Consider the following 19,832-nt stretch of genomic DNA (forward strand, 5'->3'; position numbering starts at 1 on the left):
AGAGAGACTGGACCGAATAGCAAACTATTTCCATGCTTAATGAAGAGACATTTTGGGGTTTCAGAAAGTTTGAAGGATCCTCTTTCGTGAGGACAGAAGGCCCAATAGTTTCATTATTAGCGTTCTAACATTTCAAGAGAAACATAATTTATTTAACACCTAATCATACTGAGATCCAAACACTCCTCTGTTTTGGTATTTTCAAAGAGATTTAAAAATTAATTAAGAGAGATACAGACAGGGATATTTAGGTTTATTATTATGTGGCCAAAACTGATTTTCAAAAATATGTATAGTGTATTCTGTATTTAAACAGAAACAACAAATGACTCTCCACATGCATTAAAAAAAATCTGTGTAGAATCCATGCATTTAGATTTTATAGTCTAATCTAGACACTTGTAGAAATGGTGGTAACAAGGGCTACCTCTGAGTTACTCTACTACTGCGATTTAAATTATTCTTCTTTCTGTTTATCTGTATTTTCTAAGTTTCAAAAGATTTTGTAAGAAAGCAGAGAAGGTTAACACAAACTGGAAATCAGAATAAAGAGAGGAAAGATTATGGTAACTCAAAAAAAAATTTTTTTAAAGTACCCCTCAATCTCTTAAAATGCCTAATCTCACTAATGAAAATTTCAAAAAGACACACAACTCTGCAGAAGAGCTGGGCAGAATATCAAACAACATCCCAGGTTATGCATATTTTGCTCACACAGCAAACAGGAGACCCATGAAACATGGCTATGGAAAAAATACTAAAAAAAAATGCGGGCAGCTGAGTCAAGAAAATGAGAGTAGGAAAGTGCTGTCCTTCATTTTTTAATCTTTTTTTGTTTTACTCACCCAGTACTAGTGGTGGTTAACCTTTTTTGGGTCATAGGTCATTTTGCAGGTGGGGTGAAAATTTCCCTCCAATATATGCATGTTAAGTATTGGCACAAACACAGATTACTTGCATACACTTCAGGAACCCCTCCAAACCAGATGTTTGAAGCCGTGCTCTGGGCCAGTGCGGAGGCCAGAGCCCTGTACCCCAGTCTTTGTGGGGTCCAGCCCAAGTACACAGGATCCCAGTTTCCCCCTCCAGCTAGAATCTTTTGTGTACTGCCTGTCAAGGAACGTGTTCTGTTGAAAATATTTTTCAAAGGGCAGCCATGGGCATCTCCTAAAGCCTGGTAAGAACATCTGTTTCCTTGTGACGTCAGATAATTGTCATCCTTGTTTCCCAAAAATAAAAGGAAGGAAGGAAAGAAAGCTTCAAGCAGCAACATGTTCCTCTTTTGGGAGAGTAAATATCCTCTATATTTTAAGGAAGCCACAAATGACTCCTCTACATTTTACCTCATTAAGAGCCACGTTCTGAACAGATGCTGACTGGTAAGCAACATTTCTGATATAACCCATCAGTTCCAAGAGCCACTCCATTCTCTTCAACACGCCTGGAACAAAAGGATATTTCTTACCAGACCACGGTTTTCCTTTGCAATGTACAACAGATCAGCGATTACCGTCATAACTAAAGCAGAACACCCGCCGAGGACTCTGTGTGACAGTTTCAAGTCCTTTTATGGTACCTGAGACTTGTGCTCACCCATGAGAGAGTTTTTGATACTATTCACATCAGATGACCATATTTTGGTCTTTATTTCTAAAAGCTAATTTATTCTTCAAATCTGATAAAGTGGTAAAATGCATTTGTTGGAGTTGCTCAACATGAAACACACTAGGAGAAACTGGGCATGCCAACTAGTTAGTAGTGTTAAATCCTTGATAACTAGTTGTTTTTATAGTCCTCCCTTGCTTAAATATTCCCAATTTATGCAAAAATCATAGAGAATACCTATCCTAAAGACATTAAAAACAAACAAAAAACAAAACCCAGCTACTACAGGCTAACTGGAGAACAAACATCAACATAAATATTAATTTTTCCTTTAAAAAAATGAGGATTTTCAGCACAGCAGAGACTACTTGGAACCATCTTAAAATTTAGTGCATGAGAGGAAAATGGTAACTAAATTTGAACGCCAGCTAGTTAGGACCAAAGGCAAATATCACATTTGTTTCCTTCATGTATCTTCATGCTTAATAGGGAGTACCTGCTAGTTTTCTGCCTGATAAATACACTTTCGAGTTAGAGTAAAAAATCTCATTTCTCATCACAGGTTCACTTTTCACTGGGCTGGCGCTACTGTGGACATGAGACAACTCTCTCAGTTGCCAAAGAGGAGGATGAATCAAAATTTCCTACACAGTCTTGTAAAGAGTATTACAATTGTATTTGTCAGTTTTCTCTCAAAGCCTTCAAGATACAACAGATGGGGATGATGGGTCACAAGGGCTTCCCAGCCACGTTTGATCTGCTGAAGCCAGATGCCTTCAGGACCTGAATGTAGACTTGAGAAATTACAAGCATATGACCAAAGGCATGGAGGAGAAATGAGGGAGCTCCCTCTTTAGATGATTATTAAAGTATAAAGTCTAAAATGGTCTAAAAGTTGCACCATTCATTAGCAGAGCTTCATGCCTGCAGCTTCTGGCTTGAGGATGTAGTAAGGGTGTCCAGATTTTATTCTTCTCACTCCTGAGAAGTTCTTCTATAGAATAACTAATTTGTTGTTGCTGCTTTCTTTTTCTCTTTGTAAAATGACCACCCAAAAGCCGTTTTCATGAAAACATCAGGGAGAATCAATCAGCATCCATCTGCTTGAGAAAGGAAGCAGGCAGAATCAACCTGATAAACTTGTTTATGTCCCTGAGGGCCTGGAGGGCCAAAGACAAGATAAAAGTCACCAGTAGAATTCATTCCCACCTCCAAAGAGTTGGTGTTGTGAGCTGTAATTGCTGGTTTCTATCCAAGGTGCTACTCATTGGGGGTAACAAGGCCTCGCCTGTGTCAAGAAGCACTAAACTAGTTAAGTTGAGGAAACAGTTACAACCTAAAAGATGGTAGGTACATCTTTCTGTTCCTGATGTTCGCCTCCAGCTGGCCTTACCGGTGTTGGTGTGGCTCACAATCCGTGCCTGGTATAAGCTGTGCAGTATCATCCAGGCCAGTGTGTCTTTTTCATGGTGCCGAATAGCAACACTGAGCACATCAGTCAAGCCCATCAAGGGGAATCGTCCTTGAGAGACCAAGTATAGTCTGACAAAGGCAGCCTTTTCTAGGCTGTTCTGCAAAAAAGCAAATTGTTCAGTTACTATTAAATTAACTGAAATTGTTATAGGACCTCGGGGCAAGGGCAAAAGAGAAAGGGTGAGTTTGAAGTTGATTACCATTCCAAATGCTAAAACTGTTCGTTTCCTGCGCTGTGTGACCTACCTGCCTGCGTGCTATATTAAAATGTACCTACAGACAGATGGTTGTAATGTCACCTCCTGTTTTCTCATAAAAACCATAAATGATTTCAGGGGTTAATTGGTGAGGATATTTAGTAAAGATACACAAATAATAATAATGATAACTAACAAATACAGTACTTATTATGTGCCAGGCACCATTCTAAGCACTTAACCTGTGTTAATTTGGCACTTCACAAAGGGTGGTACACAGACCTATGGGGCACCCCAAGACCCTTTTAGAGGGTCTGTGAGGTCAAACTATATTCATAATAAGACCCCAAACTGTAGTAATGTTCATTGTATTTTTCACTGACACTTGCAATTTTTTAAAAAGCTAGTTTCATTTAAAATATCCTTTAAACAATAAAAATTACTAGTTTTGTTAAACCTCTGCCCTTGAGTACATCTTTGTAATATTCTGTATGACCAAATGGGAAGTATGCATAAAAGACTTGTGCTGCATCCCCAAGTGTGATGGTCGTCTCAAGGAGAAAGTTGTGAGAGTGAGTTGTGAGCTGAAATAGCCACTCTACTCATGGAACGCCATTTAGTTGAAAAGAATAATTGATGGACAAACTACGGTTATGAAAACTGAGTATTTGATTATTTTTTAAAAGTGAAGGAAGCAAGACTGTCACTTCAAGGGAAATACTTGACAGTATTTATTGCCAATGATAAAATGTGAGCTTTTAAGTGAAAATTCGATTTTTGGAAAATCTGTATCTGCAACTATGACTTTAGTAGCAGATACGTAAAAGACTTTTCTGATGAAGTTGCTGGTGATACTGACAGATGTGATGTTTTGATATTTTATAATGAAATGTACCAACATTTGGAAGATTTTCAAAATTTAGTGACTCAGTATTTTCCAAATGACCAATATATCTTACAAATCTTGCAATAATATCTTACAAAATCATGCATTGGTAAAAGACCCAGAGTGCAATGGACCAATGGATTTTAATGTAACAGAGTATGTGAAGTTCACTGATACGGTTTCAGATTCCACATTTCAACTAACCTATAAGAAACCAACACTTGCTGAGCTTTGGTACGGTATCAAAGAAAGACATCCCCAATTATCAGAAAAGACTGTTAACACACTCTTCCCCATTCCACCTACGTATCTGTGTGAGGCTGGATTTTCTTCACATACTTCATCCAAACAACATCACAACAGATTGAATGAAGCAGCAGCTGTGAGAATCCAGCTGTCTTCTATTAAGCCAGACAATAAAGAGACTTACAAAAATGTAAAGCAATGCCACTTTCTCACTAATTTGTTTTTTGGAAAATAGTTTTTTCTTACATATGTTAAGATGCAATGGGTTTATTATTATTACTTTTAAGTAAATATTTTAAAATTTTTCTAGTTTTAATTTCTAACATGGTAAATATTGACAGATATAATCCACATAAATAAAAGCTCTTTGGAGTCCTCAATAGTTTTTAAGACACTAACGTAGTCACGAGACCAAAAAGTTTGAGGACCACTGAATTACGCATTTAATTCTAACACTGAGCAATAGATTACTATTATCATCCCTCCTTTACAGATGAGGAGACTGAAGCACAGAAGTTAGGCAGCTTGCTTACTGCCACAGAGAGTAAGAGCTGAAACCCAAGGAGTCTGAGCTCTTCACCTGTACCTTCTTCTTACCTGTGTTCTTTCTAGAAATGAATAGAAAACAAGGGCTCAGCGGAACACATTAACTCTTTTGGGGACACCAGAACAGGATTTAGAATGTTCTAGTGACAATCTTCTGAATGGCACTTTAGAAACCCAAGTGAATAACAGCAACTTTTAGCTCTAGGTACCCCAAAGTACATTAATTACTTCGAACAATGTAACATGAATATAACAAGTTGTAATAAATTACATGAACGTAATAATTATGATAATAAGTTATTACTGAGTACTTGCCTTGGGTCAGGCACTTGCCCAACGACTTAACATGGATTAAGCCATTTAGCTCTCAAAACAACCCTAAGAGGTAGGCACTATTATCTCCTTTTTATAGATCAGGAAACCAAGGCAGAGAGAGGTTATGACACTTCACCAATGTCACGTTGCTAGTAAATGAGAGACTGGCTTTCATACCAGGGCAGTGAGGCTCCAGAGTCCACTCTCTCAAGCATTTCCTTATACCGCTTATCCTTGCCTAAAACAAACTTATCTCCAAAAGGCCGATATTCCAAATATTCTAACAGTGCTTCTCAAACCTTAGGATGAACCACAATCACCGGGAGGGACTGTTAAAACACACACCACTAGGCCTCCCTCCAGGGTTTCTGATCGAGTAGGTCTGGAGTGAGACTCCAGAATTTTCATTTCTCATTACTTGCCAGGCTGATGTTGTGGGTCCGTCGGCCACAGTTTGAGCATCACAGCTATACAATGCAGAGGATTCAAGGATTCAACTTAACAGGCCAATCTGCCATATAGTGAAATAAATGATAAGATGACCACCATGATGTGAGGGCTCCCAGTCCTCTAGACCTTTGGTATTACCTGGTATGCAGGGATGCCATTTGAATAAGTAGGTCCCATTGGGATGTACTTTAAAAAATTATTCATTTTTTATCTGCAATTCAAATTTAACAAGGTATCTTGTATTATATTCTAAATCTGGCAACTTTACTCTTATGCTGCTTTTCGCTTATTCATCCTTTGATTCGGTATGGGTCTGAGAGGTACTTGTCAGTGATAATAGTGTTTGTTTGTTTTTCAGTCAGCTACCTTTCTTGATTTTAAAAGGATAAGTATCAGGTGAAGAAAAATAAATGTGCCTACCATGCACCAGAAAGTTCTTTGGTCAGAATATTTCCATTCTTGTGGATTTTGTATTGAAGATGTCCTGTACTTATTTTTGCTCATCAGTAACACTAAAATGTTCTTGACAAAGTGGGATTAATTAGGTTAAAAAGTTATTCATTCATCTATCCATTTATACACTACTACGTATCCAATCATACTAGGCTGGACATGAGACCCCACAGTGAAAGAGATGGTTTCCTGAAATTAGCCAGTAACAAACAAATATGAAGCAAAGCTAGCTTCAGCCAAAAGGATACTATAATCATCTCAAGTGTAATTTCCACCTCAATAATAAAAAAACACATAGATATGTTATTACCTCAGTAATCTGGGCAACCCGATTGGCTTCATCGTCTGTCATTTCCGAGAGGCATCTTGCTACACTGATATACAGCTCTAGATCATTTCTCTGGTAAAGAAAAATCCAAAGCATGTCAAAATACAGTGTGAAATAACACGTATGCTCTCAATGTTCTGACAAAATCATTAGATTTGCTTATATCTCCACGAACAGCAGCTGCTGAGATTTTCATTTTAACCAAGCTAAAACCTGTGACCGATTTTTATCATTTAAAAAACACCTTTCGGGCTTCCCTTGTGATGCAGTGGTGGAGAGTCCGCCTGCCGATGCAGGGGACACGGGTTCGTGCCCCGGTCCGGGAAGAGGGCCCGTGAGCCATGGCTGCTGAGCCTGCGCGTCTGGAGCCTGTGCTCCACAACAGGAGAGGCCACAACAGTGAGAGGCTCACGTACCACAAAAATAAAATAAAATAAATAAAAAAATAAAAAACATCTTTCCTGTTATTGCGTGTATTTTGTTTGACTGTACTATTTTCTTCTTATCAGAACCCATCATTCCGAATGGATTTTTAACTTCTTTGTACAACTACATTTCAGAAGTCTGTTGGGGGAGAGGCAAGGCTAGTATTAAGTCACTTGATGTAAATAGTGGGTCAGACAATATGCCCAAGGACTCCCCAGGTGTAAAGTATAAGGGTTTCTTTTTTTTTATTTTTAAAATTTATTTATTTATGCCTCCGTTGGGTCTTTCTTGCTGTGCCAGGGCTTTCTCTAGTTGCAGCGAGCAGGGGCTACTCTTCGTTGCAGTGGCTTCTCTTGTTGCGGAGCACGGGCTCTAGGCGTGTGGGCTTCAGTAGTTGTGGCTCATGGGCTCCAGAGTGCAGGCTCAGTGGTTGTGGCATAAGGGCTTAGTTGCTCCATGGCATGTGGGAGCTTCCTGGACCAGGGTTCGAACCCATGTTCCCTACATTGGCAGGCGGATTCTTAACCACTGTGCCACCAGGGAAGTCCAAGTGTAAGGATTTCTGAACGTGCTCATCTTCTACGGGCATTTGCTAAAAGGCCTAAGAGCAAACTTCCTGGTGCCGCACTGGTTAACCTGCTTCTGAGCGTGCTCAAAACTTTGGTTCTAAATATTCAACCTCAATTTAGATCTTGGAAGCAAACATTCTTAGTGAAGAATGTGGTTATTTCTTGCTAGCCTTCCCACCACATTCTTAAAACATATACCTCCCTGCTTTGCCAAAAGGCTTTAAAAAATCCCAAACATAAATTGTCAGGAATGTAAATATTTTTGTTCCTCACCCGAATCTTATTTGGCAGAAGGTCAAAAATTTTCCCAGTAGCTTTGCTGAGCAGACTCCAGAGGTGGTAGGCAGGGCTGGGCTGTTTCATGGCCTGGCTCAGACCCTGTAAGGCACTCGGGCATAACTCAGGTTTGGAGAGTGGGGAAGCTGCTTTAAAAACTGTCACCATCAAGCTTTCAACAAAACCCACGATCTGTTCATCAGAGACGTGTTTTATCCACGAAGGCACAGATAGCAGGAGGTATTTCTTGATATTCAGCTGAAAGCAAAACAGAAGAGGTCAGATGTAAACAGGCAAGTCTGGGTTTGTAATGCTCAAAACCTCTAGGTCATCACTGTGTTTGAAAGATAAAAGGTTCAGGTGAAACATAAAAAGTTCAGGTTGTTTCCTAGACCCTCATTTCCCCACAGCTTCATGGTCTAATGGACCACCGATGCATGTAATTTTAGCGGCTGCGGTGACTTCTGATCCAGGGTGACTCGTGTGGATATACGGTATCTGCCAATCCATCTGTGAACTACTCAGCTTAAACCTTGGATCTCTTCAGCAAGGGGAATAAAATGCTACTTCTAAAAGAACATGACAGTTGCTATTCAGTCTTAAAAGGTCACATTCTCTGGCAAGAAAAGCTCCTGAAGATGAAGGCTCAACTGCTGGAAATCGACTAAACAGAATATCTATTATTATTCATTTCTTCTTCTGAGGAAGAATAAAGAAATAATGAGGGGAACTGGCATTCTGGGGCCATTTCTGAGCAAAGAAGAACCAGCCAAGCGTGTGGAACTGACCATAGCATCTTAAGAGTTCAGGAGTGCTAAGAAGGGGCATAGTTAATGATAGCTGTGAGTGCTAAGAAGGGGCATAGTTAATGATAGCTGTGAGCCACAGACTTTGAGAAAGCAGGCTTCAAAAATTCTTAGAAACATTAAGTATGATACTAAAGGAGCAGCAAGTCTAAAAGAAGTGCTTTAAAAAATAAAATCTGACAAAAACCAGTATATTTCAAAAAAAGATCAATGTAGCTTCATGAGTTACAGAAGATTTCATGTTAAAAAACATGCCATTTCAGATCATTTTTTAAATGAGCAGGTATATAATTTAAAAAATGAATTTACAAACTTAATTTGTTAATTAACAAAGATAATAAGAAAGGTTCCCAATCAAGGACAAATGCAAAAAAAAAGAAATAGGACAGATCTAAAAGAGAAATGGAAGGATAACTAAAACCTAGAAAAATGTCTGAGATCAAAAAAACAGGCTGTTAGAATTATAGATGATTCAAAAGGAAGGAAGGAAGCATTAACAGAACAGTGTTCAAGACACAGGCTTTTGAGTCAGCTGGACTCTTCCATTTATTTGCTATGTAAACTTCACTTAACCTCTATTTGCTTCAGTTCATCAACCTATAAAATGGGAATAAAATCTACTTCTCAAAAGTGAAATAAACCAGACACAAAAGATATAATACTGTACAATTCCATTCTAAAGAATTTCTAAAGTTTATATGAAATTTAAATTTATATGAAAGTTCTTTAAAGAAGGCAAAATTATAGAGACAAAAAGAACAGTAGTAGCCTGAGTCTGAGATTGGGAGTGGGGATTAACTATAAGTAGGCACGATGGAACTTTTTGGAGTGATGGAAATATTATTGGTGATGGATGAAAATATATAAATGTACTAAGACTCATCAAATTATACACTTAAAATAGCCATATTTTATGGAATATAAATTATAACTCAATAGAGCTGTAAAAAAAAAAAAAATTGGCCTGTCAGGGTTGAAGAGAGATTAAATCTGATGTCTGAAAGTACTCACTGAGTGCTTACCAGTAGCAGGTACATAACCAGTGCTCATTAAGTGGTAGCTAAATGGGAGCTGTTTGGAGCAGACAGGTAATAACAGCTGATGGAAAGGACGCAGACCTCAGTAACACTGACCTTCAATTAAAAAGAATCAGGAGATGTAGGAAAGCTTAAAAAAAAAAGACGTACAGAGTAGAGACTAAAGCCAAAAGACTGAGGAAATAATAAGAGGGTTTTGCACTATCCTCAAAGAATTAAAGCTTCCTAGAATAGAAGAATAACGAAGAGGAGATCATTTAGCTTGTAATTAATTGGTAAACCTCTAAGGAATCACGGAATGTGGTTTTTTTGGGGGGTCCTACCTTGAAATGTACCCAAAATTATACATCTTTAAATAATCTCACATCTTTAAATAATCTCACCTTATTCTTCCTACCTACCCTTAGAAGGTAGGAAGGTGCCCTGGAAGGTGCTGGCCCCCTCTATCATAAATACCAGGCTAGATCACTTCTCCCTCAGCACTTTACTCAAGCTGAACACCATTGGCAGAGATGTTCTACTCTCTCCACATACACCTTCCCACTTACATTCCCTTGTGTCTCTAACTTGATGCCTAATGAAATCCTACCAAGCCTTCAAGGCTCGCCTTAATTGCTGCCTTTCTGTGAAAGGGAGGGATCATTTATCCAGTGTGTGTGGATTTGCCTTTCTTTTAATACCTGCTGAAACGACTGCATATCATATAAACAAACTCAGGTTCCAATAACTGTACAACTTTCTACCTGTATGGTCTTGAGAAAGGAATTTTAATATCTCTGATCATCACTGTCCCTTTTTCTTGTAATAAATGGTAGCTGAAAGCATGAATGGTGATGGCTATGGCAGAGTTCTGTGTCCCACAATTTTCCAATTTGCTGTCCAGCTATTGTCAAGTCCTCACTGTGAAATCCCATTTGTCCACTCTTGACTTTGAGAGCTCAACACAAATGAATGTTGATCTCCCCCAAAAGAACCATATCCTCCTGTTGCTCAACATCCTTAATTACTACATACACTCAGACCATGGATCAGTGGTGGCATCACCCATATTCCCAACAGTGCAGCGACATTCTGGGATGACTGAGCCTGGGTCACCATAATTTCAAGACACAGTTGCTGAATCTCTTCACCTGAAAGAGAAGAAAGGAAAAAAATACCTCTAATATAGCTGCTTCTCTTAACTCATTTTCAGTCTTCAATGTCTCAAATCAGACATCTAAATGTAAAAGAACTTGTGTGTGATGTCTAAAGGTAATGGAACTTCAGCAAACCATAAGGTATTTCAAAAGACGTTTTTAGTTACGAAGCAAAAGAATGTACCCATTGTATCAGAGGCCTGAGTTTTGGAACTGGCAAGGATCTTGAAATAGCTCAGGAGAGTTCTCTTGTGATGTCCAGACAAACCTAAACACTCAAATACTATTAAAAATTTGAGAAAATTCTAGCTAAAAATCTCTTGTTTCTGTTTTTCTCTCCTCTCCATCTTACATTTAGCACATAGACAAATCTGGAAGGACTTAGAGATGTATCCACGTTCTCTAGTGACCCAGTCTTTTTAAGCCTGATCCCAGTCGGCAGATGCATCTTCCCAACCAGACCTTTTCTTCTTTTTACTAAGGATTTTTACTAAAACACCAACATCTTCAATATAGCACACAAAAGCAGGGGAGGGGCAGGGGAACATATTTTTCTGGAAACATAGTATGGTGAGATCTGGAAGCATAGTATGGTGAGATCATATCTTATATAGGATTAGGTTCAAATGAAAGCATTCAAATGAAAATTGTGTTAGTCAAAATAATCTTTGATTATCCCTTAAACTGTACATAAAGTATAGTATACAAATCTTTTTGTATATCATATGTAAGTAAGCACCTACTGTAAAAGAGCACTCATGGCAAATACACACACATATACAATTTATAGCACTGTTAAAGTTGTTCTTCCTCTTTTTTTTTTTTTGGAGGTGGGGGGCCAAATACATGCATCTAAATTTGCCTATGCTAATACTCTAACTCCATACTAGAGGTTGCTGTGGACAAACTGAGATGTGCATTCCCTTTGCCTCTCACCACAAAGTACCTGTGGTAAACAGAATAATGGCCCCCAAAGATGCCTATATCTAATCCCCGGAACTTGTGAATATGTTCTCTTGTATGGCAGAGGAACTTTGCAGATGTGATTAAGGTTAAAGACCTTGAGATAAGGAGATTATCCTCGATTACTGAAATAGACCCATTAACCACATGAATCCTTAAATATGGAAAACCTTTCCTGTCTTCAGAGAACCAGAAAGATGACAGCATGAGAGGTCTTCAGCCCTCTGTTGTTTGCTTTGAAGATGGAGAAAGGAGGCCACAAGCCAAGGAGTATGGGCATCCTCTAGAAGCTGGAAAAGGAAGGGGAATGGATTCTCCCTGTCTTAGTCTGTTTGGACTGTTATAACAAAACACTACAGACTGGGTAGTTTATAAACAACAGGAATTTATTTCTCACAGTTCCGATGGCTGGAAGTCCAAGACCAGGGTGCCAACATGGTTGGGTTCCGGTGAAAGCCCTTTTCTAGGTTGCAGACTGCTGATTTCTTGCTGTGTCCTCACATTGTGGAAGGGACTGGGGAGCTCTGTGGGGCCTCTTTTATAAGGGCACTAATCCCATTCATGAGGGCTCCACCCTCATTACCTAATCACCCTCAAAGGCCCCACCCTCTAATACCATCACATTGAGGTTTAGGTTCTCAACATATGAATTTTCAGGGAACACAAACATTCAGGCCACATCACTCCCCTGGGCAACTAGGAAGGAATGCTGTTCTGCTGATATCTTGATCTTAGCCCAGTGAGAACCATGTTGGACTTCTGACCTACAGAACTATAAGATAATAAATTTGTGTTGTTTCAAGCCACTAAGTCTGTGGTAATTTGTTACAGCAGTAATAGCAAACTAATACAGCATCCCATAGGGCATTTCCTTGAAACCTGGAGTTCTGAAAATGCAGCCTGATAACCATCAAACCAGGCTTTCTGGGACCTGCACCACACGCCCAGCGACATGCACCATCTCAGTCGAGTATTGTTTTGATGAGTGCATCTGGTCTGTGTCTTCAAACCTCCTTCCCCTCCCCCTCAGCTATTTAGAAAGTGACTCAATGAAAGTAACCCAGCTGTCCCATCCAAGAAGACAAACCTCAAGTACCCAGACATCCATCCAGTCACTACCAATTGTGACACACAATTTTCTATTCAGGTCACATCCTAAAAGCAGAGCCTGAAGACCTAAAAACATGATATTTACCAAAGTTTAGCCTCATAAGTGGAGAGAGGAGTGCAGCCCAGTTCACAGGAGGATACTGGTAGCTTTCTCCAACAGTTGCTATGGGTTTCATCACAACTTTGAGAAGGGAAGGAGGCACAGATTCAGGACCTGCAACAGAAAGGGAAAAAATAATAAAATACTTCAACAGCATCATGAAACTGGAACATGCCAACTTTCCCTCCTTTCTACTAGTTTCAAAGGATTTGGTATCACAGCTTCAATTGTGTTCAACCTTTCAATTCTCACTTGCTAGAAACTTTGCTCCCTCTGTTCTTCTCTCTCTTATTTGTCTCCAGTCTTTCCCTCTTGCCTGGATAGGAGTATTCCACATTGCTACTTAACTCTCTTCCATGTTCTCTCATGTCTTTTCATCGAGCTTCCTACAAAGAGTAACTTACTCTACATTATTGCCTTATTGCTCACTCACTCCTTAATCCACTTCTAGAAAAGGAGACAATCACTACCACTCAGGTCCATCTCCTTCTCAGGAGAATTGTTTACCTTCAGTCCCTGTGGCTCTAAATGGTACATTCTGTCCCATGTGATCCCTGCTTCTTCTTCTCCTCAGCCTGTGCCATGGCTGACTGCTCCACAGGTGAGCACCGGATATAACAGCTAATCCATAGGTTAACCAGCTATCTGTGACATAGCACCATGTTCTTTTCTTCTTATTTTTTATTTTTCAGGTGGGAGGTAATTTGAAATTGAAAAAAATGAGACACTCTAGCAGTTCTAAGTGCAGCCATAAGGTGAAGCCAGGGTTGGAGTAGCCATTGAGGGCCATATAGAAGTGAAGTTACAAGGAGGTCAGAAATGATGTATGAAAAAGTAGCAGACCAAGAAGGAGAAGTAACTGCAGCAGCAGGATCAACATAAGCAGCAGAAGGGAAATCAGCATTAGCAGAAAGAGAAGCAGAATCAGCAAAAGGAAAAGCATCAGCAGGAAAAGGAAAAGCAGGGGTGGAATCAGCAGATAAAGCAGCAGCAGCAGACACCGAAACAGGGGAAAGCAGAGATGGGGGCAGAGTCAGCAAAAGGAAAAACAGCTGCAGAAAGGAAAAGCACGGGAGAAGGAGAAGCACAGGAAAAAGGAGAAGCACAGGAAAAAAGGAGAAGCAGAAGCAGAAAAAGCAGCTGACCTGGAGACCCTGAAAAGTGCAGAAGCAGAAGTAGGGGCAGAGTCAGCAAAAGAAAAAAGAGCTGCAGAAATAAGAAGCATGGAAAAAGGAGAAGCACAGGAGAAAGGAGAAGCAGAGTCAGAAAAAGCAGTAGAAAACTAGAAGTATCAGCAGATGCTGAAAACAGGGAAGGAGAAGTAAGTGGAGAGTCAGCAAAAGGAAAAACAGCTATAGAAAGGAGAAGCACAGGAAGAGGAGAAGCAGAGGCAGAAAAAGCAGCAGAATCTGCAGACCCTGAAAAGTGGGGAAGCAGGAGCGGGGGCAGGGTCTGCAAAACGAAAAACAGCCACAGAAAGGAGAAGCAGAGGCAGAAAAAGTAACAGAATCAGCAGACTCTGAAAAAGGGAGAAGCAGAGGGAGGTCAGAGTCAGCAAAAGGAAAAACAGCTACAAAAAGGAGGAGCATAGGAAAAAGGAGAAGCACATGCAGAGTCAGCAAGAAAAGTAGAACAATTAGTAGAAGTTGAAAAACAGGGAGAAGCAGAACCAGAAGCAGAGTCAATAAAAGGTCAAACAGTCAAGAAAGGAGAAGCATAGGGAAAGGGAAAAGGAGAAACATATAAAAATGGGCAAAGAGTCTGAAGACATTTTCCCAAAGATGGTACACAAATGGCAACAAAGATATGAAAAGATGTTCAACATTACTAATCATCAGAGAAATGCAAATCAAAACCACAATGAGATACCACCTCATGGCCATTAGGATGGCTACTATTTTAAAAAAAAATGTGTTGGTGAGGATGTAGAGAAATTGGAACCCTTGTGAACTTCTGGTGGGATTATAAAATAGAACTGTTATGGAAAACAGTATGATGGCTCCTCAAAAAATTAAAAATAGACCTACCTTATGGCCTAGCAATCCCACTTCCAAAAGAACTGAAAGTAGAGTTTCGATGAGATATTTGCATGCCCAAGTTTGTAGCAGTACTATTTTATTTTTTGACAGCAAAACAGTTACTTTTTTTGTTTCGTTTTCAAAATTATATAATAATTTATTCACATAGTTCAAAAAGCAGAAAAATCATTCTTATTTTTTAGGCAAATAAAGCATATTATAACTCTCCGTTCTACTACACCTTATTTTTCTCACTTATTGATGTGTCTTAGAGTCCTTCCCTATTAGTACCTTTTAATTTTTTAATACAACAGGTTATTATTAGTCATCAGTTTAATACACATCAGTGTATACATGTCAATCCCAATCGCCTAATTCATCCCCCCACCCCCCAACCACTTTCCCCCCTTGGTGTCCATACATTTGTTCTCCACATCTGTGTTTCAATTTCTGCCCTGCAAACTGGTTCACCTGTACCATTTTTCTAAGTTCCACATATATGCGTTAATATATGATATTTGTTTTTCTCTTTCTGACTTACTTCACTCCGTATGACAGTCTCTAGATCCATCCATGTCTCAACAAATGACCCAATTTTGTTCCCTTTTATGGCTGAGTAATATTCCATTGTATATACGTACCACAACTTCTTTATCCATTCATCTGTCGATCGGCATTTAGGTTGCTTCCATGACCTGGCTATTGTAAACAGTGCTGCAGTGAGCATTGGGGTGCATGTGTCTTTTTGAATTGTGGTTTTCTCTGGGTATATGCCCAGTAGTGGGATTCCTGGGCCATATGGTAATTCTATTTTTAGTTTTTTAAGGAACCTCCATACTGTTCTCCATAGTGGCTGCTATCAGTTTCCATTCCCACCAACGGTGTAAGAGGGTTCCCTTTTCTCCACACCCTCTCCAGCATTTGTTGTTTGTAGATTTTCTGATGAAGCCCATTCTAACTGGTGTGAGGTGATACCTCATTGTAGTTTTGATTTGCATTTCTCTAATAATGAGAGATGTTGAGCAGCTTTTCATGTGCTTCTTGGCCATCTGTATGTCTTCTTTGGAGAAATGGCTATTTAGGTCTTCTGCCCTTTTTTGGACTGGGTTGTTTGTTCTTTTAATATTGAGCAGCATGAGCTGTTTATATATTTTGGAGATTAATCCTTTGTCCATTGATTTGTTTGCAAATATTTTCTCCCATTCTGAGGGTTGTCTTTTGGTCTTGTTTATGGTTTCCTTTGCTGTACAGAAGCTTTTAAGTTCCATTAGGTCCCATTTGTTTATTTTTGTTTTTATTTCCATTACTCTAGGAGGTGAAACAAAAAAGATCTTGCTGTGATTTATGTCAAAGAGTGTTCTTCCTATGTTTTCCTCTAAGAGTTTTATAGTGTCCGGTCTTACATTTAGGTCTCGAATCCATTTTGAGTTTATTTTGTGTATGGTGTTAGCGAGTGTTCTAATTTCATTCTTTTACATGTAGCTGTCCAGTTTTCCCAGCACCACTTACTGAAGAGACTGTCTTTTCTCCATTGTATATCCTTGCCTCCTTTATCATAGATTAGTTGACCATAGGTACGTGGGTTTACCTCTGGGCTTTCTATCCTGTTCCATTAATCTATGTTTCTGTTTCTGTGCCAGTACCATATTGTCTTGATTACTGTAGCTTTGTAGTATAGTCTGAAGTCAGGGAGTCTGATCCCTCCAGCTCCATTTTTTTCCCTCAAGACTGCTTTGACTATTCGGGGTCTTTTGTGTCTCCATAAAAATTTTAAGATTTTTTGTTATAGTTCTGTAAAAAATGCCATTGGTAATTTGATAGGGATTGCATTGAATCTGTAGATTGCTTTGGGTAGTATAGTTGTTTTCACAATATTGACTCTTCCCGTCCAAGAACATGGTATATCTCTCCATCTGTTGGTACCATCTTTAATTTCTTTCATCAGTGTCATAGTTTTCTGCATACAGGTCTTTTGTCTCCCTAGGTAGGATTATTCCTAGGTATTTTATTCTTTTTGTTGCAGTGGTAAATGGGACTGTTTCCTTAATTTCTCTTTCAGATTTTTCATCATTAGTGTATAGGAATGCCAGAGATTTCTGTGCATTAATTTTGTATCCTGCAACTTTACCAAATTCACTGATTAGCTCTAGTAGTTTTCTGGTGGCATCTTTAGGATTCTCTATGTATAGTATCATGTCATCTGCAAACAGTGACAGTTTTACTTCTTCTTTTCCAATCTGTGTTCCTTTTATTTCTTTTTCTTCTCTGATTGCCAAGGCTAGGACTTCCAAAACTATGTTGAATTATAGCAGTGAGAGTGGACATCCTTGTCTTGTTCCTGATCTTAGAGGAAACGCTTTCAGTTTTTCACCATTAAGAATGATGTTTGCTGTGGGTTTGTCATATATGGCCCTTATTATGTTGAGGTAGGTTCCCTCTATGCCCACTTTCTGGAGAGTTTTTATCATAAATGGGTTTTGAATTTTGTCAAAAGCTTTTTCTGCATCTATTGAGATGATCATATGGTTTTTATTCTTCCATTTGTTAATATGGTGTATCACATTGATTGATTTGCGTATATTGAAGAATCCTTGCATCCCTGGGATAAATCCCACTTGATCATGGTGTATGATCCTTTTAATGTGCTGCTGCATTGTGTTTCCTAGTATTTTGTTGAGTATTTTTGCATCTATATTCATCAGTGATATTGGTCTGTAATTTTCTTTTTTTGTAGTATCTTTGTCTGGTTTTGGTATCAGGGTGATGGTGGCCTCACAGAATGAGTTTGGGAGTGTTCCTTCCTCTGCAATTTTTTGGAAGAGTTTGAGAAGGAAGGGTGTTAGCTCTTCTCTAAATGTTTGATAGAATTCACCTGTGAAGCCATCGGGTCCTGGACTTCTGCTTGTTGGAAGATTTTTAATCACAGCTTCAATTTCATTACCTGTAATTGGTCTGTTCATATTCTCTATTTCTTCCTGGTTCATTCTTGGCAGGTTATACCTTTCTTAGAATTTGTCCATTTCTTCCAGGTTGTCCATTTTATTGGCATAGAGTTGCTTGTAGTAGTCTCTTAGGATGCTTTGTATTTCTGCGGTGTCTGTTGTAACTTCTCCTTTTTCATTTCTAATTTTTTTAGTTAAGTCCTCTCCCTCTTTTTCTTGATGAGCCTGGCTAATGGTTTATCAATTTTGTTTATCTTCTCAAAGAACCAGCTTTTAGTTTTATTGTTCTTTGCTATTGTTTTCTTTATTTCTATTTATTTCTGATCTGATTTTTATGATTTCTTTCCTTCTGCTAACTTCGGGTTTTGTTTGTTCTTCTTTCTCTAGTTCCTTTAGGTGTAAGGTTAGATGATTTATTTGAGAATTTTCTTGTTTCCTGAGGTAGGTTTCTATAGCTATAAACTTCCCTCTTAGAACTGCTTTTGCTGCATCCCACAGGTTTTGGATTGTCATGTGTTCACTGTCATTTGTCTCTCGGTATTTTTTTATTTCCTCTTTGATTTCTTCAGTGATCTCTTGCTTATTTAGTAACAAAGTGTTTAGCGTCCACGTGTTTGTGTTTTTTACTTTTCCCCTGTAATTCATTTCTAATCTCATAGCATTGTGGTCAGAAAAGATGTTTGATATGATTTCTATTTTCTTAAATTTACTGAGGCTTGATTTGTGACCCAAGATGTGATCTATCCTGGAGAATGTTCCATGCAAACTTGAGAAGAAAGTGTAATCTGCTGTTTTGGATGGAATGGCCTATAAATATCAATTAAATCCATCGTCTATTGTGTCATTTAAAGCTTCTGTTTCCTTATTTATTTTCATTTTGGATGATGTGTCCATTGGTGTAAGTGAGGTGTTAAAGTACCCCACTATTATTGTGTTACTGTCGATTTCCTCTTTTACAGTTGTTAGCAGTTGCATTATGTATTGAGGTGGTCCTATGTTGGGTGCATATATATTTATAATTGTTATATCTTCTTCTTGGATTGATCCCTTGATCATTATGTAGTGTCTTTCCTTGCCTCCTGTAACATTCTTCACTTTAAAGTCTATTTTATCTGAAATGAGTATTGCTACTCCAGCTTTCTTTTGATTTCCATTTGCATGGAATATCTTTTTCCATCCCCTCACTTTCAGTCTGTATGTGTCCCTAGGTCTGAAGTGGGTCTCTTGTAGACAGCATAGCCTGTGTCTTTTGGTTGGAGCATTTAAGCCGTTCACGTTTAAAGTAATTATCGATATGCATGTTCCTATGACCATTTTCTTAATTGTTTTGGGTTTGTTTTTGTAGGCCCTTTTTTTCTCTTCTGTTTTCCACTTAGAGAAGTTCCTTTAGCATTTGTTGTAGAGCTGGTTTGGTGGTGCTGAATTCTCTTAGCTTTTGCTTGTCTGTAAAACTTTTGATTTCTCCATCGAATCTGAATGAGATCTTTGCAGGGTAGAGTAATCTTGGTTGTAGGTTCTTCCCTTTCATCACTGTAAGTATATCATGCCACTCCCTTCTGGCTTGTAAAATTTCTGCTGAGAAATCAGCTGTTAATCTTATTGGAGTTCCCTTGTATGTTATTTGTTGTTTTTCCCTTGCTGCTTTCAATAATTTTTCTTTGTCTTTAATTTTTGCCAATTTGATTACTATGTATCTCGGCATGTTTCTCCTTGGGTTTATCCTGTATGGGACTCTCTGCGCTTCCTGGATTTCGGTGGCTATTTCCTTTCCCATGTTAGGGAAGTTTTCGACTATAATTTCTTCAAATATTTTCTCGGGTCCTTTCTCTCTCTCTTCTCCTTCTGGGACCCCTATAATGTGAATGTTGTTGCATTTAATGTTGTCCCTGAGGTCTCTTAGGCTGTCTTCGTTTCTTTTCATTCTTTTTTTTTATTCTGTTCTGCAGCAGT

The 19,832-nt window shown here is 38.8% G+C and overlaps 2 protein-coding genes across 16 annotated transcripts in view; one reads left to right on the top strand and one right to left on the bottom strand.

Moving 5' to 3' along the window:
- The window catches only part of HACD4 (3-hydroxyacyl-CoA dehydratase 4), a 79,751-nt gene extending 63,092 nt beyond the window's left edge, over positions 1 to 16,659 (top strand). For all 5 annotated transcript variants that reach the window (XR_016393549.1, XR_002644545.3, XM_022573816.3 and 2 more), the window contains one exon: positions 2,168 to 16,659. Coding sequence is in view for 3 of the 5 variants with exons in the window: in XM_022573816.3 (XP_022429524.1) it covers positions 2,168 to 2,205 (38 nt within the window). In the remaining 2 variants the exon portion in view is untranslated. The remainder of the gene's footprint in view (positions 1 to 2,167) is intronic.
- The window catches only part of FOCAD (focadhesin), a 322,109-nt gene that overhangs the window by 8,358 nt on the left and 293,919 nt on the right, over positions 1 to 19,832 (bottom strand). For all 11 annotated transcript variants that reach the window (XM_022573810.3, XM_089913173.1, XM_089913172.1 and 8 more), the window contains 6 exons: positions 12,908 to 13,036; positions 10,628 to 10,743; positions 7,768 to 8,028; positions 6,482 to 6,571; positions 2,999 to 3,176; positions 1,344 to 1,441 (listed from right to left, as the gene is read on the bottom strand). In XM_022573810.3, the coding sequence (XP_022429518.2) occupies positions 1,344 to 1,441; positions 2,999 to 3,176; positions 6,482 to 6,571; positions 7,768 to 8,028; positions 10,628 to 10,743; positions 12,908 to 13,036 (872 nt within the window). The remainder of the gene's footprint in view (positions 1 to 1,343; positions 1,442 to 2,998; positions 3,177 to 6,481; positions 6,572 to 7,767; positions 8,029 to 10,627; positions 10,744 to 12,907; positions 13,037 to 19,832) is intronic.

Source organism: Delphinapterus leucas, chromosome 6 (genome assembly GCF_059928025.1).
Source record: "Delphinapterus leucas isolate spDelLeu-1000000601 "Yukka" chromosome 6, BTC_Dleu_Yukka2, whole genome shotgun sequence".
Classification (NCBI taxonomy): domain Eukaryota; kingdom Metazoa; phylum Chordata; class Mammalia; order Artiodactyla; family Monodontidae; genus Delphinapterus; species Delphinapterus leucas.